Source organism: Lissotriton helveticus, chromosome 12 (genome assembly GCF_964261635.1).
Source record: "Lissotriton helveticus chromosome 12, aLisHel1.1, whole genome shotgun sequence".
Classification (NCBI taxonomy): Eukaryota; Metazoa; Chordata; class Amphibia; order Caudata; family Salamandridae; genus Lissotriton; species Lissotriton helveticus.
In genome coordinates, this window is record NC_136073.1 from 770,866,735 (window position 1) to 770,891,156 (window position 24,422).

Below are 24,422 nucleotides of genomic sequence, written 5' to 3' on the forward strand. Positions count from 1 at the left end.
ACTGACGCAGATAAGCCGGCCGCACTACAGGAGGCTAGAATTAAGCATGCGGAATTGCTGGAATCCTTACGGGTCATAGACTATCAAGCATACTCGTGGAGGAATCACACTGAAGTGGATAAATCTGGGGCTTTGCTTGCCAGGCTGATTCGAGACACTCCCCCCGCGGTTTTCATAAATGAGGTCAATACCCTGGAGGGGGATAGGGCCGTCACCCAAAGGGATATTAATGCTGCCTTCCGACAATATTATGCCTCACTGTACGGTGCTCCTAGTAACAGTACGGAGGACCATATGGAGGCTTTCTTTTCCGCCCTCACATATCCACAACTCACAGCGGAAGCCCAGAATGGAATGATAGGGCCCATCACCCAGTCTGAAATTAGGATAGTCATGAGGGGATTCCCGCGCAACAAAACCCATGGCCGGGATGGCCTACCAGTTTAATTTTATGCTACTTATGCTGATTCCCTGGTGCCCCAATAGGAAATATTGTATAACACAGCATTAGAGAAGGGCTCTTTACCACTTACCACGGTGCAAGCGTTGGTGATATCACTCCCGAAAGCAGGAAGGGACCCTACAGATATGGCGAGCTATCTGTGAAAAGTTGGCCTGGTATATGATGTTCAATATTCTAGTGAGCACCTTGCACCAGTCCAAACGACCCTTATGGTGATGGTTGTAAAGTCAACCTTATAGACCAGCTATCCTAGTGGTAGCATGGATGAAGCAGTCTTAGGCTAACACTTCAGAGAGCATGTGAAGCCAATTGTTTTACCAATAATAATCCCTTGAATACCAGATGAAAGGACACCACACAAGGTATATATCAAATAGATATGTATTTATTACTAACACAACCCCTCTGCACTCTTTATGAGGTCAGAGTTCGAGATACAGCACAAGTTACTCAATAAGCATACTATAAGTTGCACAAATACAATTCTGCCCTAGGGGCCTCACAAACCATATACTAAAGAAGTGGTATAAGAACCACTGCAGGAGAGGTGAGTAAGCCTAGGGCCTAGAGAATCGCTGGGGCTACACCGGACTACCAAAGGATTGGGAGTAGGAGACCCACAGGACGCGTGTGCAGTGTCTAAACACACACGCTGGTTACCATAGAAAGTCAATGGGAACGTAAAAGTCACAAAGTAATTGATTCAGGACACTTCCAGATGGACCACGGGAAAACCCAGTTAAACTAGGACACTTGGATAAATACTACCCACGGGAGCACCGGAGTACTCGAGATACCTCACCCAGGGAAGCCGGGTGCATAGGTGTGAAGTTGTGTCGGGTTTGGTCGTCGAATCCTATAGAGAGCTGCAAGAAGATGCTGCAGGCGACCAGGAGGAAGATGTCCGGGTGGATCCAAGGGTGGATTGGAGTCGAGAAGAACCTGAAAGCACAAAGGACAGAGTCTGGGTCACTAGCCAGTGACCGGGAAGGAACCAGGGGATGTCGATCTGCAATCAGGTGAAGATGCAAAGCTTGTCTCTGCAGCCATGTGGACCAGGAGGTGTCGACGACAACCAGAAGCTGGATACGGACTGTCCCATGAAGGATCTCGCTGTTGGCGGTGTCGGCTTCCGGATTGGAGTCAACAAGCCTTGGCAAAGGCAACCCACGCAGAAAGGAAAGATTGGCTTTTAGTTCAGACCAGCAAGGTCTGGGGAGCTTCCCCTTTACAGGAAAGCAGGAGCAAGCCCAGAGCAACCAGGCAAGTGGTGTTGTTTCAAGGTGATGTCTTCAGGAGGGCCACTAGCCAACGGGCTAGCAAACGCAAAGACGCATCGAGGAGAAATGCAGACACAGGCCCCACGCGGCACTCGTGGAGTGTGGAGGGCTGAGCTTCGGTGCACTTATGGCTCGGGGATGGGGCTTCTCAAACCCCAATGCACAACTTTGAGGACGCCTCAAAAGCTGCACAGTTAGCAAAAAGCAGGTTTTGCAGGATGTCCGGTCCCATGTCTCTCGTGTCCGCCACGGGTCTCAGCTTTGCTGTGGATGTGGGTCGGAGTCAGAGAAGTCTGGAAGTCTGGAGACTGCGTCGCTAGGTTGTCGGGATCCAGCTGGAGCATCGACGAAGCAAACCGGCAAGTTACCGGTGTGTCTGTTTGCACAGGGTGGTCACTCCTTGACCACAAGGGAAATTATTCAGACTTCTAGTTGCAGTAGAATGTCGAAGGTCCAGAGTTTTGTTTCAGAGTTTCAGTTCAGGATAATCTAAAGTCTCTAGACTCAGCTCCTACCGATATATACTGATTTGAGGGGCTGGATTACCTGCTAGGTCCCTCCTATGGGTGGGACCTGGGAAGGGGGTGGTTACACCCCTTTCCCTTTGTCCAGTTTCACGCCAGAGCTGGGGCTGGAGTGCCCCAGCAACTGGTTTGAACCGGGTTATGCATGGGGCACCTTGTGTGCCCCAGGCAGTGTCTCATTTCATTCAACCCACCCTGCCCCAATACACAAGAGCCTGTCTGGGGAGGTGCTCGCACCTCCCAAAGCAGGAAGCCTATTGTCCAGGCCTCCCCTGCCGGAGTTTCGTCCAGCAGCAGGAGGTCAGACTCGTGTCTGTGGCAGCAGCATCCATTTTGTGATGCTGAGGCTCTGTTTAACTTTAACCGGGTAAAGCCACAACTACATGTCTTCTCCCTCTAGAAGGGTGAAATGCTACCCCCGCCGCCAGAACTGGTGGGGGGTAGTATTCCAAAGCGTATGACACCTTACATGACATGTTTTGATAAAGCCAACCCAAAGTTAGCAATAACCGCGAGGATTATAATGCACTTAGGAGTATATGGTATGGCTATATCATAGAACAGCTATAAGGACATGGTTCCAAAAGCTGCAGACAGGCTCAGCTCCTGCTAGAGCACCATCTCACATAAAACCAAGCACTCTGCCTCCAGGATGTTCAAGGTTTGCCTTAGGAGTGACTTATAGGCATATATGTGTCTATATATAATGGTAGGTATGGGGATACTATACCTAAGCAAGGGGTGATTACACGACCTTGCCCCAGCTGAGTGATCAGCCAGTTGTGTCAGTTTGGATGGCCAGCCAGGGGTGGCATAATACATGCTGCAGCCCCTGGTAGGCCTTGGATGCACCTATGCCCTGGGTACCTATGGTACACTATACAGGGGCTCACAAAGGTGACCCAATACCCAATTGGAGATGTACCTAAAGTACATGGAGTCCATTTTACAGTGAGAGCAGATAGCCTGGGGCCCTGATTAGCAGGATCCCAGACCAACTAAGTCGAAAACCAGCTAAACACTAGGCAAAAAGTTGGGGTAACCATATAGTCAGATATCCACCTTCCTACACTATCCCCCGCTGTCATTACTAACTACAGAGTATAAAATACTGAGTAAAGTGTTGGCCAATAGACTGTTACCCTCTCAGCACATCACTGAACGCCAGGAAGCTCCACTATCTAATGACAGAAGCCCCGAGTTACTATGCCCATGCGGGTTGCATATCTCTGGATTTGTGGCAAGCATTCGACTCTCTTAACTGGGAGTATATGGTCAAGGCGCTGGAGAAATTTGGGATCCCGGCGGGATATATTGCCTGGCTACGCCTGTTATAGAATGCCCCTACAGCACCTGCCCGTATTGGTAGTAATATCTCAGCAGAATACTCAATATACAGGGGAACTAGAAAGGGCTGCCCCTTATCGCCCCTTATCTTCATACTGGCCCTAGAACCATTGGCACTCAGAGTGTGTAGAGACCTCCTTGATAGGGGTATAACACTAGGGAATACAACACACCTTTTTTCTGCATATGCAGTTGATATTTTTCTCTACCTTCGTGATCTCAGCTTGCCCCTGGATCCGCTCTATGAGGTGTTTCATCACTTTGAACTACTATCAGGCCTAGCAATTAATGCTGCAAAGTCACATGCTTTTTTCTTCACAGATCATGCAGAGCTCACAGACATTGAATATGGGGATACCAGACTCCACATTGCACAACATACATTCAAATACTTAGGTATTCAGATATATCGAACGCATACAGACATGCTGGATGGTAATTTACATAAAGCACTTAGAGCCTTGCGTTCCAGTATCGCTTTCTGGACTACGCTTCCACTGTCAGTCATGGGTAGAGCGGCTTTGGCAAAAATGGTGGTCCTACCGTGACTGCTTTATTATTTTACCAACCTACCGCTTGTGAAACAACCCACTACTTTTAGATTGATGAATACCTTACTTACTGATCTCATATGGGGTTTAGGTAGAAGACGCATTAGTCTTAAGAAGTTGCAACTGGACACGTGCAAGGGGGCCTGGGTGTTCCTGACCTTCGTGCGTACTATTCTGCATGCCAATTACAATGGCGTTCATTTTGGACAGCAGGGCGTAACTTGCAGGAGATAGGGTTTACGGAGGCGGACATAGATCGTGGTACTTTACACACCCTGTTGCTACCCGGTGGTAGGATCCTGAAGGGTCTCCCCCTCTACTGCGCACTGCGCTCCAGTGCTGGAGTGTGGCGCTGCAATATACACATGCACCCCCTGCATACGCAGGTAATATCCCGCTATTGGGAATTCCACTCAAAGGCAGCCGGCTCACTAAACGTAGGATAACACCGTGGTTAGACGCAGGGATTAGTACGGTGGCGGATCTGTTTTGGGGCGGGACGCTGCTAGACCACAATACTTTCTTTAATGAAACGGGAGCTCCGGCGCAATTATACTTGTTACATGCTGCACTGTTACATTATGTAAAAACACACTGGGCCTCACAGAGGCAGAAGCCCCCCACTCATGACCTGGTCAAGATGCTATACTATATGGGCAGAGGCAGACACCTTATTAAGTGGCTATATACAGGGTTACGCTCTCATACAATGGTTGCTCTAGATTCACTGTGGGTGGCATGGACCAGGGACGTAGGTAGAGATTTGGAGGATAAGGAATGGGCGAGCGTCCTGGAACACCCTAAAAGGGTCTCCAGGAATGCGAAGTTCAAATTTATTCAGGCTATGGTTCTCCACCGGGCTTACCTCACCCCTCATAAACTATACAAAATGTTCCCACAAACGCAGCATTGCTGTCCAAGATGTTTATTGAAGGGGCAGACCTACTGCCTATGATATGGACATGTCCGAAAGTGCGGGGATTCTGGGACAATGTCAGGCACATAATCAGTGGGGTTACACACCGGGACCCTCAAAACACCGTGGAGGAATGTATACTAGGACTACACAAACATGGGTCCAAACATAAGGTACAATTTCATTTTATAGACTTGGCGCTTATTTTGGCAATACGTGCCATTACTATGTGATGGAAATCGTGGAAGCCCCCCACTGTATTTATTTGGCATATTAACTGTTGCGCTGGGGTAGCGCAGAGATTGCTGCCTTGCGCAGAGAGGAGCTTAGAGGCTTACACAAAACCCCAATAGCATTGGAATGGGATGTTATGATAGAGGCCCTCAAATCAGTAGATACCAATCAGCATACCCCTGAACATACACAATACTTCACGCAAATATGACGAACATTCCCCGAACGACACGCAACATGCCCAGGAGTGGACATTTCACAGGGAAAAGCCAGGAAGGGTTCCACAGCGGTATGTGTACAGTGCCAAGACGCTTCAAGGTATAAGTACGCTATACAAGTATGAATTCATTCATTCATGTCTATGGATGTATATGGCATTGAATCGCAATGTATGTTTTCACACAAAGACGATAAAATTATGTTTAAAAAATAACCATCCATCTTAGGAGGCTCGATGTTCATTGAGCCAGGACGTCTTTTGAAAATGTAACATCCACAGACTTTACTATTGCTCCACATTCACCGTCACAGCAAACAGTGTATAAAGACATTGTGTATAGACTTCCACGCATTGAGTCCAGGTAGAACAGGATCCACAGTGCACCGCTGAGATGTGCCACTTCGAACTGGTGAGCGAGAAATCCAGGGTTCATCTAAACTGCCATTCGTGCCCAGAGCAGTCTGGTTAAATTGGCAGAGGCATGCCAGGATGCCTGCTGATCCCAGCTGCATTTGTACACTCATCCTGTACGGAAAACAGCCTAATAGATTCTCCGGATTTTTGTGTTGTTGTTTTGTTCTCTCCTACAGGTTGTTCCATTTTAAATAAGGTTTGGGAGGGGTGTAGTGACCAGGCTGGTCACTGTTTTAGTCTTTCTAGCTGTATGCTTGTACCAGCCACTCCCCGAGGGCAGGCATGCACCATCACCCCACACCCATCCATCACAGGTGTCACAGGACACGTAACCCTGTCAATAAAAGGGACCGGCAGTTTCAGATACTGTACCAGTATGTCATGTGTCATTATTACAAGTGTATATAGGCCTAGGGCCTGACCCTTTACATGAACTAATATGAATTTCTTGTTCAAAAATAAATAAATACAAAAATTACATTGCACGCTGCATCGCCGGTTTGACGTTGCAGAGCGTGCAATGTCATTCGTTTTATTTTTTTACTGAACTCTGTTCGCCCTATTCCGGAATTTACTACCCACCACCCTGCCCCGTCCCGCCCCGCCCACCGCCCTGCAGCACTCCCTCGAGGAGCCGCCACTGGTGCTACCAAAGTAAAAAGCTCTATATTCAGTCCTTTACATTCCATTCTTATACATGATACACAAATGTTTAGAAGAGAATTTAGTTTTCAGTGGAGACTAGGGGCCTGAATTAGATCTTGACGATGAGATATCCTGCCCGCCGAAATATAAATCCCATTATATCCTACGTGATTTATATTTCAGCAGATGGGTTATCCGTCACTGTTGTGATGGAGTAACTGCCGAGAACTAAATCAGGTCCTAAGTTAGTGGAGAGGACTTGGAGCCATGGTTTAGAATGATAGGTGGTGGCTGGTTGAGGTGAAGGGGGGTGCATGATCCAAGGGTTCAGGGCGAATTTCATTCATGGTGTTTGATAGGCAAGGTGAGCAGTATGTTTCGCTTTTGACTTAACTGTACAATGCTCCAAATAGAGCACAAGTGTCGCAGTCTTCTCTTCCTTTCGTCCGTAGACACCCTATTGCGCCCTTGCGGGCAGAGGTGCTCGTCGCATTGGATGGCCCAGGAGACACTGCAGGATCTTCCACGGAGGTCTCAAAGTCTGAGAGTAGGGATGAGACACGTCTAGCAGTGTACTCTGGAGGAGACAGAATTGGCTGTGGATAGCAGGGACACATAGAGTGTAGGTTTCTGTGGGGGTGATCGGGTGATGCCTCAGTGGTGGCATCTGGCCTGCTCTCAATGAATGTAAGTATGTGTTGTGTGTCTGTGGGGCTCCCATCAGATGATCCTGGCCCTTACCTGCCTAGCCCACTCCTGCCCCTCCCTGCCTACTATCTGCTTCTGTTCCACACTTTCTAGGCTCAACCACTTGGAATCACTGTTTGTTTACTCATGTTGGTATATTTGATTGTTTTTTGTTTTCCTTGCATTCAGTATTGTTATGATTCATTATGCACTGACAGCCAAATTGCTGTCCTTCTGGCAAGCTCCTTACAGTCTTTCCTTGTGTACAATACTGCATCCCGTGTGCTTATTGGTGGGCTGTTTCATCATGTCTACTGGGCCATTCATCATGTCTACTGGGCCATTATGGAGTGGTGTGGCTCACTGGTTAGAGGCGGCAGACCTGTAAGCAGAGAACGGCCCGGGACCAGGGTTCAATTCCCTACGCGGCAGGATCTGGGACCAGGGTCAACGGACTCGATAATTCTCGCCTCAGTGCCTACTCTAACCAGGGAACAAACTTGGCAACTCTGGGCATTAAGCTTGCCTCATCTCTACAACGGCCCCCAGACGCCGGGGATGCCTGGTTTCACCCTGGAGATACCCAGAAAGGGACCATCTCACAGGGAAAACCAGGACGGGTTCCCCAGCGGTCTACAGCGCCAGGACACTCGGGTAGAGTAACAGTGCGCTTTACAAGTATTCCACATTTACATTTACATTTACATTGTGATGTGGATCATGTTATACCGACTCCGACTAAGACAGGACAAATTCGAGCCTGACAGGCCATTGTCACGTGTGCGATATTGTTTGTTTATTTACTTGAAAATGCTAATGAACACACTTTTTAAAAAATGGATCCTGTAATTCCTTTGTAAGACATTCCATCAATGGAAATTATACGTATAGGGGAGATCTTGGTGATGGCAGGTCCCCTAACGGAGAATCCGCCAGAGAAACTCACTCTGTGGAGGAAATTGTTACCACTTCTTTTCAGAGGATTGTACATGAATTATTATTTTGTATTTTCTTATACCCCTTTCTCGTACTTAAAGATTTTGATTGTAATCAAAGGTCGACCTATGAATATCAAAGTGAAATATGCTATTATTTCTTTATTCAAGCTTCTCCATACGTTGTTTACATTTCCTTTACCACATTGCCCCTAGTGTTTATATTGGAAATAAGTTATATTGGTTGTATACATGTTATAACATGTGCTGTACAGTGTATACTGTGATTTCGTATCAGTGTTTTTATTATCAACTAATGAGCAGACATTAGTTTTTCAATTTGTTTATTAAGTAAAGCTTTTTATATAATATAAGGCATGCTAACAATCACATTTGCAAAAGGCTCATATAGGCTCTGTCCTATAGATGCTGTAAAACATCTGTTAAATGTGCCATAAATGAACTTCTCTGTCATTCACAAGAAGTTTCTCTTTACAGAAAATGATAACAACGAATCAAAACCACTTCACTGCATTGAGACATGTATGCAAAAGCTGGTGCTAGCTTTATCAATTTAATCACTTTAATCACTGTAAAGCAAAGGAGAACACTATTCCCACATATTATACGCTTGCAATTGATCAGAAATGCTAGCTCACTGACCTCTTTCAGAAAGGGTCTAAAACATGGCTATTTCAGAATTAGATCCTTTTCCGGGCTTACCTCTGTCCTAGCGCCAAGACACCTCCGGGTATTCGTGCGCTCAATACATTTTATTAACATAACTTAAATCTAATTGTACTTAATGCCTTCCAAGCTATTTAATATTTCATCTTTTTAAATGTTATTATATTTTCTCATGAGTATACAAACATTTTATATTGATAAATTGTAATGAATTTGTAATTGTTTCATATGTGCTTTTAAGGTCTTGTAAGGCCGAAATAAAGTATCTTTTGACTTGACTTGAAATCTAATTTCACAGTAATATCACGATTTACTCTCTTCCAGGGCCGTATTTTCTCATGGGCCAGTTTAGAATTCTTGGCGCTATATAAAAGGGATGACATTGTTCGAGCAGAGCCTTGTGGGGGTACATGGATCTCCAGGAGTAGAAGCAGGGCAGGCCTTCTATTTCACAGTTGCATATGCAGTCTGAAAAAAGAAAGAAGAGGCATGAATATATGGTAGGAGCTTGACAGGCGGACTTCTGACAGAGGAAAGGAGTCCAGGTGACTATAATTCAATATATAGCACCATACCTCAGACATCTCCAATCTGATTCTTGGCTGCTTTCTCCCTAGACAGAAATGACAATAATATTACCATCTCATTGTCATATAGCATTTCACACTGCACTTCGGACTTTTCTAAGCATAATGAACAATAAAATATGTTATTTACTCTAATGGTATTCAAGTAATGAAATTCTTTATTCGATTGTGAATACAATCATAATAGCACATAAGACAATAAGTACATTCATATATCGTTTTAAATTATTTAAAAAGGAATAAAAATAATGGCAATAAACAACAGATAACAAATCAAGCACTGGGACCACGTCAAAATTAATGCAGCGTAGACCTCCTAGCTCTTACAGCAGCACGCAAGAAATGTGAAACTGCAGAAAGAACGTGCACATGAGCCGAATATATCTCTTTACAATGAATGCGCTACAACGCATGCCATTACAACGCGGTCGTTACAATGACCGAGTTGTTACAACGCAAACCATTACATCGCAAGTCGTTACAACGATTTGCTGTAGGTGGCGCGCTGGACTTAGGAATAGTATAATTTACTATTCCTACTCCAGTTTATGCAAAAACAGGATAGGTGTTGGATTGTGAATCCAACACCAGCGCGCCCCCTACAGCAAGTCGTTGTAATGACTTGCGATGTAATGGTTCGTGTTGGAACAACGCGGTTGTTGTAAGGACCGCGTTGTAAAGGAATGCGTTGTAGCGCATTCGATGTAAACGAGGTCACCCCATTAGGCAGTAGCTGCAGATATATAAGCACTGGGCAAGCTTGGGAAAAGTCCATAGCTTTCAAAACTGGGAGAAGGAAACACTTCCTGGGGACACAAAAATATTTACACAACAATACAAAATGTAGAGTATCCTGTGGAGACCCATTGTAGCAACCCCAGGGCCCTAGGGTGCCTGAACTGGACCAACCACTCTTGGAGGTGAGGAGGTGATGTAGCAAATTAAACCTAAATCGAGCCACCACAAATCTGTGCCTTTAGCTGGATAACAGGGTAAGATATGGCTCCATGCCCTGTGTAGATTCTAATAAAAGATTACCCTGGACCATGGGGTTCCCAAGTTCTAGCTGGTCACGTTGATGGTACTCAATTTACTTACCTTTGAAGAATTTTATGCAATGGGCCGTAAGTAGAGATGGACAGTGTTGGGGCATCGGCTGTCAATCCGCAAGCTCTGCCCACCTCTTGGGTCCTCTGTCTCAATTAGAGCTAGCAGAACCACTAGGTTTTAATGGTGCAGCCTCAGCCTGCTTGGCTGTGGGAAACTATTTGCCAGACATTCAGAATAGACCCTTTGATGCTGATTCTCCTGGTTGTAACCCACCTAGTCGTGTACAAGAATAATTTTGAGATGTTCCCCCTGTGATTTTCCAAAAGTAAAAATGAATGCGACGGGGCCCATCACCTCCAGACAGCATGCTGCTGTGTTGGCTGGAGAGTTTTTTGTTCTTTAAGTATAGCCGACAGTGTCCTCAGCAGTTTGACAACTGTCTGCCACTGCTTAATTTGAACTGGTCGTAACAGGTAGGGCCCAGCAGCATTCATTTTTGGGGACAGATACTTATTTTCCCTCATCCTACTTTACTCAGAACAAGAGAGAAAACAACCACAAAAAGAAGAAAAGATGGGGAAAAGTGAAAAATGGAGAAGCCATGGATAAAAAAGAACCTGCAAGAGTGACTTAAAGAGACAAGGATTTATAATGCAATAGAAGAAGATCCTTGTGGGGCAATCAAGAATACGCAACCTTGGGATTCAGCACCACAACCTACTGCAATGCTTCTGAGCAAAGGTTTTGGCTTCTACAAATCATACTGTAAATGACCCCTGAAGTCTTGTACGGGACACAGAAACCATATGGTCAGGCAGCAGTGGCGTAAGAGAGACATAGAACGAAAACCTTGCCTGCGGTGTTTTACAGGTATGTCTGGAAAGTGGTGAAGGACATAGGATATCAGTGAGTATACAGTAAATGTGAGAAAAGGAGCAAAAGACCAAAAATATACATATAGTTAGCAGGTGCTCACTAAAAGTAGACGTTTCACATCAAGAAGGACATTGGGGGTATATGGAAGATAAAATACATGCTACGTAGAGCATATCTCAGTCATTAAGAGAGTTTTAATTAAAATCAATTGAAAAGAAAGCACCAGCTAAATTACAATTTGATCTCATATGCTTGTAAACTGTCCATATTGCAACTCAACTCTCATAAAAGAGTTCCAAAGCATAAATCTGAGGCATCACTACCCGCATCTCAACATTTTGGTTCTACCTTATCCTCTGCAGCTGCATTATCCCTGTGTCTACTCACGAGGGTACGTTGATAAGTGAAAGACAGTGAGAGGAGAAGAAAACAGAGCAAAAGCTAGAAACCAGACATTTGAGGGTACAATGTGGAACAGTCCTGCCAACTTGATCACTAAAATGTGCATTGTGAGAAGAGTCAAAGCTTTATGTTAAGAACAGCCAGAGAGGTTGTGTGCCCCTGTCCCCTGCCTCATCGACCTCCTTCTCCCTCCCAAAAAAAACAAAAGGTTGTTGCGGCTGCTGCCAATGTCTTGGGGTATTTTCAAACCCTTTAATAGACATCAACTGCTTACAGCCTCCAAGGTAGCACCTTGAAACCCTCACGGGTGAGTAGAGCGCTCTATAAACCCCCTGATTGATTGATTGAAGACGACCTCAAAACCCACTCTTTGCAGTGGGTTCCAGCTCACAGTACATGCCACTGTGTGATTTCGGCTCCTCACTGGGTGAATGTGTGAAGGGAGCCGTTACTGTGTGACACACATTGGCACAGAGTGAGTAGGCAGGTCTCATGGAGTGCAGCACACAGGAACTCAATGTATAGGAGGGATACCATCAGTGGACGCAGAGGTCTTAAGGGTCTTCTCCATTTATGAAAGATGAAGGAACAATGATTAAAACACAGGTAAGAAAGCAATGATTATTTGATTATTTCAGGCTTATTTTCACAACAATGTATGTCAATGAATGAGTGAAAGGAAGAATCCTTCGTGTAGAACTAACCTCAGTTATCTAAGCTAATGTTATGGAGACAAACAGAGTGATTTCCATCGTGGTCGAGCTGATATATGTTTCTGCCAACAGATATGTATACCTACATGTTGTCAACATAATGCTCACACTTCGAGTTCCTCCCATCTATTAGCCTCAAAACTTGAGGATCATGCATACTGTGAGAAGTGATACTAGGAGGACCCCACAGTCAACTCCGTTAGGATGCGTGAAGAAGGAATCAACTTGAGAAGGTGTGTTCAAGACAAAGTGGAATTTTCTAAGAGTCATCTTACTTACATACAACCTTCTCTAAACCCTTCAGCAAAATGTTGTCCGTGATTTCAAAAGCCAATGAGTGATCAAGGTGAATAAACATACACATGTGCCAGTTTAGGTTAGAATGTTGTCCCACATGCAAGGCCATATTGGTCACCTGATTGGGACTGAAATCAGACTAAAAAGGATGTAACAAGTTGTCCAGTTCCAGGTAATGTGATATCTAACTGTTTTTTTAAGATTCTGACCAGAAACAGCAGAGTAGTGAACTGTCAATGTTCCTGATTCACAACAGTAAACTTGCACTTTTGTGTAAGTTTACGATTGTTTGCTATTCACACAGGAATTTACAAGTGATATCTTTATGAGTACAGAGTTTCAGCACATATAAAGATAGGACCATCCTAAGTTTACCTTCGTGAGTCAGCCCCAATATTTCATTGAGTGGATCCAAATTAGGCTTTTTCAGAAAGCAGCAATGTGCTGCTGATTGTCAGTTACTCACGACAGTGCTAACCATCAAGGAACTCAGTCCATTGAAGACTATTACCACCAAGTCACAGGCGGGATACATATTGAATTACCCTGCCATCCCTGGAGCAGGAACCATAGCCTCTGGTACCACTCCTGAAGCTATAGGACGTCCCCAAATTACCAGTGACCCTGTCCCAACTGCCACCATCAGTCACCAGCCCTGCTCTTGCTGGCCTGACCCCAGTCCTGGTGTCTCTAGCTTGGCAATCAGTTGATTCCCCATGGATCCATCCCCAAGCCTCTTCCATGCAAGATTGCTTGTTTGAGGGAACTGTGCTCTGGCCCAGAGGTCAACAGTGGCTACCACAACGACCTGTGTACAACCAATTCCTACCATGCGGTCATTGCCAAGGCTTTGTAAGCATTAGCGATTGAGGCCATAGCACCGCACCAGAGAATGACACATCTCTACCTCGGTAGGATTAACAGTTTACACCACCGAATCAAGCTATGGACATAGAGCCTCAGGGTCTTACATAGTTTGACATATTTGCTAATAGTGCAAGTCTTTAAGGACGTCCAGTCTCCTAGGAGACATCCAGTGTTAAACTCCATGAATACCCCATTTGTGGCAAGGTGTCAACCCTCAAGGATCATGTGATGTCCTCACAAGAGGACAAGAAGGCCAAGTTCTTGGATATATTTAGAACAAACTGTGCGGCTGACCATGGTTAAGCACTTCAATTTCAAAATAAGAATATAAATTCATTGGCGGTGGGGGCAGTGCTTTAGGTAAACAGACAGTCACTGCTCACTTGCAGCCTACAAGTCATCTTTCTTGCAAGTCTTTCCACAAACTTGAAGGTTTTTTATTTAGAGGACACAATTTAAGCGCTTTCAAAGCCAACAGGTCCAGCATTAAAACCCAGTGAATCTTCTTGGATTGCTGAATCTCTGTGTGGAGTGAGAGACTACAATAACACAGTAATCAATGTGCGGAGCAAGGGACTGTGTGGAGTGAGAGGCTACAATAACACAGTAATTAATGTGTGGAGCAAGGGACGCGTGAGTGCCAGGATGAGGGCAAAGTGCATGCAAGGGGAGTGACCGAGGTTGGAGTCCGAGGCAGATTGTCACGTTCTTTAGCGGCGCTCTCATCTTCAGTGGCGCCCCCATCGGCAGACTAGGAGGAATGCAAGAAGCGCGGTACTGAGAGTGGTGGCCCGGCAACAGTGCCCCTAGAGTGGCGGATAACGCCGTTAAATGTCACGCAGGCCTCGGTAGCATCTCTGGGTGTCCCTTTATGGCGCTGACAGATAAAGTCACTTTGTGTCGCTTTGGTTTTACTGCGGACTACCGCCCTAATTTATAACAACAGATTCCACTTAATTATTTATCACCTAGTAATAGTGAGGGGGTGGAAAACTGAGCTGAAATACACCCCTTTGCATGCGTGCCTCGGCCTGCCATCATGCATGCGGTTAAGTCGGCCTGTTTTAAAAGGGGCTAAATATATATATTCTGTTCCTCTTGCCCAGGCCTGCAGTGCTACTGTGTCGTATTGCTGAACTGTGGCAGGCCTGAGTCTTAATTCCCATCCGCCAAGCAATCACCCACTGCTTCAACACTTAGCTAAGTGTACGGGAATATATGCATCCGAAAGGCACTTCCCTGTCGGCTATTTAAATGCCATGTTGTGTCAGTAATAGCCCGGCGCGCACGCATCCTCTGGCTCCCGCGCCGTCCTCCAGCAGACATGTTACAAAGGAGCTGCCATGTCTGACTGGCACGTACCGCCAGCAAGATTAGACGACGAACAATGAAGAAGTAACTTCTGTCTGGAGCTGTGACGGATGGAAAACTTAATTTAATTTGCACGCTATTAATTTGAAGATTCATTTGGCGGACATACTATAACATGAGCAGAATTATTTGCTTAAACGAGGAGCGTGCTTATCGGCTGAGTCACGCGCTGGTGACGTATGTCACTGAGCGGATGTGTCATTCAGTGTGGTGCTGTGCAGGGGAGTGCCAATCAAGAGGCGAGTGTCACAGAGTGGTTGGTTAAATAGCGACACATTTACTCCATACATTGAGCAGTACGTTTAGGAGTCTGTAAAATACAAGTATTTAATATATGAAAAATACATACTTTATCTTTGCGTATACAGACAGGAATGCCTGTTATCTCATCACACGGAGATAAGTAAACTTTACGGAGAGGGCACATCACATTTGTCCTCTCATTTGTTCAAAATAAACACAAAATTAACATATCCGGTTACGTCCTCACTCAGACCTATCGCCACCATCATTACAGGCGGCTTTATGCGCGAGCCTGGTTTTCAATCGCTAGATGTTTTCTCAGTGTGTTAGTTCCCCCAGTCCCACAGGGGAGGGACGCTGCTGGGAAGATTAGCTGTAAACTGATCAGCAGTTGATAAACACGATGACGTTAGTTCAGATAATATGATTTACAGGACAGCCATTGTTCATGTTGAACATTTAAACGTGGCCATTTGAGCCTGGTACGTTATAACCGGTCGGACCCTTGCGTGCAAGCGTGGCCATTTGTCTCACACTCTTTCTTGTTATCAGTCTATTAGTCTTACTACTTGTATATCACTCTCTACTTCACAATCTCTCCTGCTCACCTTCACGTCACCTACTATTGCGCCTTTTGCAGCCAATCAGCGACCCTGTTTCAGGTCGGTCGGGTGATTGCTTTTCGATATGGGTCAACTAGAGTTTAGGGCCGTAAACGATGGGTCTTCATAATGTCGTTCCTTTGGCTGTAATTTGGAGTTTCTAAACTGACCTGCGTCATAAGTCTTTCCAGACACCCAAGAGAACGGTCAGATCGTGTTCAATTGTTCTCATGCCTGCAATCCTTCATTTACGCATGATAGCTTCGACAAGAAGAGGGTTGTAGTCGCTGTGGCGCATTGATTCTGGCTGCGGGGGCAGACTGGCTTGTTGCTCAGTATTCCGGTACCGACCGGCTTGTAACACGACCTTGGGTCCCTACGGGCTTGGCAGTGAACAGTTTTGGTTCAGTGCATTTCATTACCAACAGATAGTTTCTGCTTATTCGTGCTGCCGGCAGGGATGTTACGCTAGCATGAAAACAGCGAAGCATTGATGCGGTAGTACCAGATCCGGCCGCCATTAGCGGCCATGCGGTATGACTCTAGTAATGGACCTAGCTTTACATCGTATCTCCGATGAATGGGTGAGTTGAGACGGCTACTTTCTATTCGGAAGATGAGGTACCTACTTTCTATTCGGAAGATGAGGTGCCTCAGGCAGCCCTACTGGTCTGGAAGGAGATAGAGTACCTTCTCAAGCTAGGTCCTATTTCGTCCCTCTGCCCTCAATTTAACACTACGCATTAGCGTCTGGGAATAAATTGGGTAGAAAGTTTGTATTGTCCATAAGAGGTCATTTCCATAGTTCCAGGAAACAACAGAGTATTGTTGCCTTCTCTAATCATGAGACTTGCCTAAGTGTTCGAGTAGATAGATAACAGACAAGATGTGTGTATAATATTGTGTTTTAATTATTTAAGTAGTCAATGGCAGATGATATGATTGCCATTGGCGACCGCGCTATTGTAGCGACCTCGCAATGATGAGAAGCTGAGTTGAATCTTCTGGGATTCGAAAATGTGATCCTTCAGTTTGAGACAATCTCTGCAGTAGCACAGCAGTACCAACCCTATATTCTGCAGTTTGAGACAATCTCAGCAGTAGCACAGCTGTACCAACGCTATGAGTGATCGTTCAAGGAGGGACGTAGTTCAGCTCCCCTCCGGATCGTATTGTACAGTTTCCGGAGCATAAATCACTCGTGGGAAAGGAAAGGGTTTTAACTGCCATCCTTTCTGTTGAAGCAATCTTCAGGCAAGGATGGCTGATCAGGGGGGATTTACCCAACAGTGACAATTTTGATGTCTTCCGAGTAAATTTTTGTTCTGTCAGATCACGCCAAATACAAAAGAGTACCACACACAGGTGCAAGGACAATACTGCAGAAATGGCAAATACTTCACAGGGACTGCATCACTCTTTCCAAGGCAGGATGGGGAGCTCTTGGAGGTAACGTGCACACGATACATGGACATACATTGCGTAAAGGGGTAATTACAGCAGTATACAGGAGGGGTTGCAGGAGACGGCGAGGGTTACAAGGGATAGTAGTACCACCACCTGTTAGGTGTATCTGCCAGGCCATGCTATAACCATTCAGGTAATGACCTTACAGTGTTTAGCCAGGACATGCACTGTCATAATTGTTTCGGCTACTGTGTTCACGCAGCAAGTAATTAATCCTGATCACAGGGTGACTTCCATAATGCTTTCGCTTGCTTGGTCACATATCACGGGTTTTCCAGCACCAGATACAGTAAGGCAAATAGGCACTGGCCGAAAACTGCTTACGTTTGTTCATTATGCAGATAGTAAGAAAGGTGTACTACTATGACATCTTGAAATAACATCCTTAAGTTCCCTGAGGGGAAGGGGAGCATGAAGGCGAGGTCATGGCACTTGGAAGGCCTCTAGCAACTATACCGTATTTACAACATTACACGGGAAGGAGGATTGCCGGAAATCCATTGTCATAATGACTACTATGCCGTGCCCGTATTACGGTTACATGTTACAAAAGAGTGCTAAACACAAGTTCAAGGAAATACCGCAGCAAAATGGCAGTGACTTAGGATAGTCATGCCTTGACTTGTTCATCCTACATATAAGTACAGGCACTGTAAGATTGTCAGATGTCTTTCTCTGTCCTTGTACTTACCCAAATAACGTGATGAAGCACTATTCTTCCTTATAGCACTACTCTTCTCATTACAGGATGGTAGAGCGCTTTAGTAACATGCACATTATACAGGTACAATACATGGCGTAAGTGGGTAATCACAGCAGTATACATAGTGTTCATGTGTCGGCGAGGGTCACAAGGTACAGGAGTCCCATATCCTTCACAGTCCACGGTGGTACTTTAGAAGGATTCTAGTTATGAGCTGCAAGTAAAGCTATAACAAATACTAATTTAATGAGTCATCTGTTGATACATGATGGCTTTTCACTGCAGGCATTAACGTTATGCCTGCCATACCCATCTCTTTTGGTTCCTGGGATCAACACCGGTCTTTCATTAGCAGACGATAAAATCCTGCAAATAACATGCAGAATGCAACAGAGAAGCTCAATACAGGTCTTCCATTAGCATCCGATATAATCTTGCAAATAACATGCAGAATGCAACAGAGAAGCAGGGACCAAGCGAGGATGTGCGGCCCCTCTTGTAGATATTGACTGCTAATGCCAAACAGCTTAATTCAAACTGCGGGGTTCACAAGAGGTGGAGGGCCCTGGGCCAGGTACAGATTAAGCGGGCGCCCTGAGTCAGTGAATTATGGGTTATTCAGGTCCCAAGGTGGCGAGAGCAATGTTGTGGTAACTAGTCCTGTGTGAGTGGGACCTACCCTTGTAGCATAATCTAGTGCGTGCAGGTTCAGATGGGGCGTTACCATGCGACAACTGGGTATCCAGTATGTATTAAAGCACTTTGAGGCTCAAACAAGTACAGCACCCTGTGTACAAAGGTGTCTTTTCTACCTGTACCTACGCATCCCCATATGAGGTGCGGCTTCTGTAACTAAGGGCGTGTCTACGCAATCCTCATTAGAGGTGCGGCTTATGGAGCTAAGGGCGTGTCCTAAGAACGGTTAAGATATCCCCATAGTGGTGTGGCAAAGGGGACTATGATAGAGGTGCATGAAACAAAAGGGGAAGATGATAGAGGTGCACGAAACAGTGTCAGAAAATAGATAGGTGGGTGGGGGGCTCTGTCATCGACGGAAGCCTCCTCCAGAGCTGTGGCGGAGTACAGGGCGATCTGGAAGCAGATGGACAGTAGGGGTACCTCTGCGGCAGAAGGATACAGTCTAAATACCTCTGCCTGGCACAGTAGGGTGCCCGAGCCAAGAACCTGGAGCCAAGGGGGTTCCAGGAAACAGCGTCGGCGCCCCGTTAGTCCTTCGGGCGGTCGGGGGGCCTGAAACGACCGGGGGTGTGCCTCATCTCCCGCCCTGACAGGGGGGGCGGGAGTCTAACGAAATAAAGTGATAATGTACTGCACCGTCAGAGCATCGCCTCGCCGTGCAAGATGGCTCCTTGGGCATGCGGGTCAGCGAGAGGCTGCTGCATTGGATCGCCTGTAAGATGACCCACCTATCAGTACCTGTGTTGTACGCAAATAAACCTGCACCACTGGTTTCCCACAAATATGTCTCATGAGTTTCCTTGGTATGTAAGTTGAATGAGCGCAGGGCGAAGCAAGCACTGATGGTGTGGGCACTATGCCGCTGGCACCACGACACGAAGGGGAGTATGGGGGGACAGCGCCCTAGTCCCACACGTCGGGCGAGCGTAGCCTGCAGCGCGCCCCCCTGAGACGCCCCTCCGGCCAACAGCCAATGGGGAGGGCTCACCTGGGGACGGGGGAGGCGTGTCCAAGGGTATATGACCGGGCCAGCATCTAGGCTCGGCCTTTAGTTCCCGCGCCTAGTCCGAGGCTGCTCTGCGCTGTAACCCACCCTGAACCCTGACCCAGCTGCAGAGCGGCGGGCACAGTTTTTGAATACCTTAATGATCATGTTTTATGTTGCAGGCGGAGTCACAGGGCGATCTGGAAGCAGATGGACAGTAGGGGTACCTCTGCGGCAGAAGGATACAGTCTAAATACCTCTGCCTGGCACAGTAGGGTGCCCGAGCCAAGAACCTGGAGCCGAGGGGGTTCCAGGAAACAGCGTCGGCGCCCCGTTAGTCCTTCGGGCGGTCGGGGGGCCTGAACCGACCGGGGGTGTGCCTCATCTCCCGCCCTGACAGGGGGGGCGGGAGTCTAACGAAATAAAGTGATAATGTACTGCACCGTCAGAGCATCGCATCGCCGTGCAAGATGGCTCCTTGGGCATGCGGGTCAGCGAGAGGCTGCTGCATTGGATCGCCTGTAAGATGACCCACCTATCAGTACCTGTGTTGTACGCAAATAAACCTGCACCACTGGTTTCCCACAAATATGTCTCATGAGTTTCCTTGGTATGTAAGTTGAATGAGCGCAGGGCGAAGCAAGCACTGATGGTGTGGGCACTATAAACCCTTCAGCAAAATGTTGTCCGTGATTTCAAAAGCCAATGAGTGATCAAGGTGAATAAACATACACATGTGCCAGTTTAGGCTAGAATGTTGTCCCACATGCAAGGCCATATTGGTCACCTGATTGGGACTGAAATCAGACTAAAAAGGATGTAACAAGTTGTCCAGTTCCAGGTAATGTGATATCTAACTGTTTTTTTAAGATTCTGACCAGAAACAGCAGAGTAGTGAACTGTCAATGTTCCTGATTCACAACAGTAAACTTGCACTTTTGTGTAAGTTTACGATTGTTTGCTATTCACACGGGAATTTACAAGTGATATCTTTATGAGTACAGAGTTTCAGCACATATAAAGATAGGACCATCCTAAGTTTACCTTCGTGAGTCAGCCCCAATATTTCATTGAGTGGATCCAAATTAGGCTTTTTCAGAAAGCAGCAATGTGCTGCTGATTGTCAGTTACTCACGACAGTGCTAACCATCAAGGAACTCAGTCCATTGAAGACTATTACCACCAAGTCACAGGCGGGATACATATTGAATTACCCTGCCATCCCTGGAGCAGGAACCATAGCCTCTGGTACCACTCCTGAAGCTATAGGACGTCCCCAAATTACCAGTGACCCTGTCCCAACTGCCACCATCAGTCACCAGCCCTGCTCTTGCTGGCTTGACCCCAGTCCTGGTGTCTCTAGCTTGGCAATCAGTTGATTCCCCATGGATCCATCCCCAAGCCTCTTCCATGCAAGATTGCTTGTTTGAGGGAACTGTGCTCTGGCCCAGAGGTCAACAGTGGCTACCACAACGACCTGTGTACAACCAATTCCTACCATGCGGTCATTGCCAAGGCTTTGTAAGCATTAGCGATTGAGGCCATAGCACCGCACCAGAGAATGACACATCTCTACCTCGGTAGGATTAACAGTTTACACCACCGAATCAAGCTATGGACATAGAGCCTCAGGGTCTTACATAGTTTGACATATTTGCTAATAGTGCAAGTCTTTAAGGACGTCCAGTCTCCTAGGAGACATCCAGTGTTAAACTCCATGAATACCCCATTTGTGGCAAGGTGTCAACCCTCAAGGATCATGTGATGTCCTCACAAGAGGACAAGAAGGCCAAGTTCTTGGATATATTTAGAACAAACTGTGCGGCTGACCATGGTTAAGTACTTCAATTTCAAAATAAGAATATAAATTCATAGGTTGTGCAAGGCACGTCCGGAGCTTGCCGCACAACTTCTCCACTGCGAGACAGATCCCAAAAGCTTATGTAGAAAAGGTCGGTGCACCAAAAAGCAAAGTACAAAAGAGCTTCAAATTTGTCCAAAATTCTTTATTCTTTTCAATCTCTTAAACCTCAGCCAACGCATTTCGTTCTATTGGAACTTCATCAGGGCTGAAAAAAGTACAAATATAAAAACACACTAAGTATACAAATTGAAACAATCACACAAACATATCACATACATCATAAAGACACCATAAATATACATGTATTAAGATTTCAGGCATATGAAAAATAGTAAGAAATTGTACCATAACGGGAACAATGCAGACGGGAGAAGAAAATATATTACCAAATAAATGAAAGAGACAAGCACAAAACTAAAAATAATACATAAATATACATCCTGAACATACTTAAATATCTCAGACAGACGTGCTATTTGGTCCATCTGTCAACTGGTAACGTACAAAAAAATACACCATGTATACAACACTACATCTCTGAGACAATAATATACACAGTCAACAAATTATATATAGCACTAACACAAAGTGTATACTCATAAAGCACATCAATACCAAAAGATTCTAGTAGAGTGAAGAGGAAATGGGAAAAGGGGGAAAAAGATAAAAAGTGCATTAGAATAAAAAGTGTGCAGTGGAATAAAAACCTCATGGCTCGTGGACTCAGTCGCCCTGGTCACATAAAGAAAGTGGCTGCCTGCAAAACCAAAAGGTTTCTTTACGTGAGGGGTGTGTAATGTCTGCCTTTTGGGAAGGAACAACACCCTTGACTTGTGTTACAACACCAGTAAGAGGCATACGATTGGTTATTTCATCAATTGTAATACCACACATGTGATTTACGTGCTGGGCTGCCAATGTGGAATTCTTTACGTAGGTAATAAGATCAGCAGTTTAAAACTTAGGATACAAGAACACCGATGTGCCATAAAAACAAGAGACACAAAATATCCGATTACCAATCATTATTTTAATGAGCACTCAGACGACCTCTCCTTTTGGTTTCATGCATAGACCATGTCCCCATTCCAATGAGGGGTGGTAATAGGGAGTTATTACTGCGACAGAAGGAATCCAAGTGGCTATGTCGCCTAAGGGCAACCAGCTTGGGGCACAATACAGATGGGGAGATGCACTATTTTCTCTTGCTGACTTTAAGATATACTGTGATGAGTATGCTGGGCTCAGCAATACTCCTGTTCAACTATGAAGACCATTTTATCTAATCAGAATTATGTGTTTTTGTTTTGATTATATATATATTTTTTATATTTCTGTATATTTTTGTTTATTTTATTCCTTCTCGCATCTTCTCCCCTTTTGTTCCATTTTCTTTGTTTCTTTGCTCCATATTCCCTCTCTGTTACATTATTTGTATTTTGTTTTGTGCAATACACATGCAAATCTATGTATATTGAATGCAGATGCCTCTTTGCAATTACTTCAGGACATTGGCACGTAGCACTTTCACTTTGCCTATTGCTTTATAGTGATCCATGGATTTATACAATATGAGATAGTGCCCATATTTCCCTCTCTGTTGCAATATTTGAATTTTGTTTAGTGCAATACACATGCAAATCTATATATATTGAATGCAGATGCCTCTTTGCAATTACTTCAGGACATTGGCACGTAACACTTTCACTTTGCCTATTGCTTTATAGTGATCCATGGCTTTATACAATATGAGATAGCGCCCATATTTCTTTTGTGAACTGTCCAATCTGGGTCTCTCTTTGTTATCAAATTTCGCTAGTAGAAATAATACAGTCCGAGTTATCGATAATAATAATTTTTTGCCAAGGTATGTTGTTGCTGTAATTGTCTGCGTATGATATTCCCAACATGGCGGGATACTTTCAATGCGCCGTACCATGAACCTTATTTAAAGTATTATACATTGGTATACTTTACCAATATGGCGTCACGCTTCGTCTTGAACTTTATGTGTATAGGGGCTTATAATACTCAATGGAGATTTATAAACAAGCACCGTTTCTCATTTTTCGTCTTTCTGCGCTATAGCTGTGGAAGTGTGGTGCACGCGTCAATTATTGTGATCGTGGGATGACGTTGGGGTATATTTTTACAATCGCGGTTAGATCGCGTAAATGATGTGACTCATATAAATGGTGTTCACATCTTAGTTTCTAGGTTCTTTCATGAAATGCCTATCGGATAAGGGGCATTCAACTGAATGAGCCCCTACGTTGGGGAACGATATTCACCCTTCCAAGATGGCCTCGTCTCGAATTTTGTTCTAAGGCAGTACACACCAAGCATACACGTGACCGGGTATATGCACCATGGGAACTGATTTGCCTATTTAAGTTTGGCAACTAACATGGCGCGGTTTCTTGGTCCGTCAGTACGAATGATTCTGTATGGCATAAAGGTAAATTGGGGCGAATATTCTTGTTATAATACTTCAGTATCCCTGAGTTTGAACGGGACGCGGGCTTTTTGATTGTGAATATGTCGGTGGTTTGTGTCCTGTCAATGTTATGATGGTCTGTACTATACAGTTGGGAAATGATTATTTTTTAATTCTGTTTGGGGCACTTGGTGCCTAGAAACGAGATAGTGGTACGAATAGGTTTAACATAGTTGGTGCATTCGACACTGATTGAATAGTAATCAGCGTTTTCCCGTTTCTTCTTATTTTTAACTGTGTCCAGGGCGGGCGGCTGCTACACTGGTCGGTCGTCTTATCATCACTCTTTGCGGTTA

General features: G+C 45.3%; 1 protein-coding gene and 1 long non-coding RNA gene across 3 annotated transcripts in view; one reads left to right on the plus strand and one right to left on the minus strand.

Annotated features, from left to right (window-relative positions):
• LOC144798573 (uncharacterized) overlaps positions 1 to 9,348 on the plus strand; it is a 69,285-nt gene extending 59,937 nt beyond the window's left edge. For both annotated transcript variants that reach the window (XR_013603565.1, XR_013603566.1), the window contains exon 3: positions 9,228 to 9,348. This is a non-coding gene — a long non-coding RNA (uncharacterized LOC144798573). The remainder of the gene's footprint in view (positions 1 to 9,227) is intronic.
• Positions 9,264 to 24,422, minus strand: part of LOC144798572 (uncharacterized) — a 75,458-nt gene continuing 60,299 nt past the window's right edge. The window contains exons 5-6 of the mRNA XM_078669523.1: positions 9,479 to 9,516; positions 9,264 to 9,371 (exon numbers count right to left, since the gene is read on the minus strand). Coding sequence (XP_078525649.1) covers positions 9,348 to 9,371; positions 9,479 to 9,516 — 62 coding nt within the window. The 3' untranslated portion in view covers positions 9,264 to 9,347. The remainder of the gene's footprint in view (positions 9,372 to 9,478; positions 9,517 to 24,422) is intronic.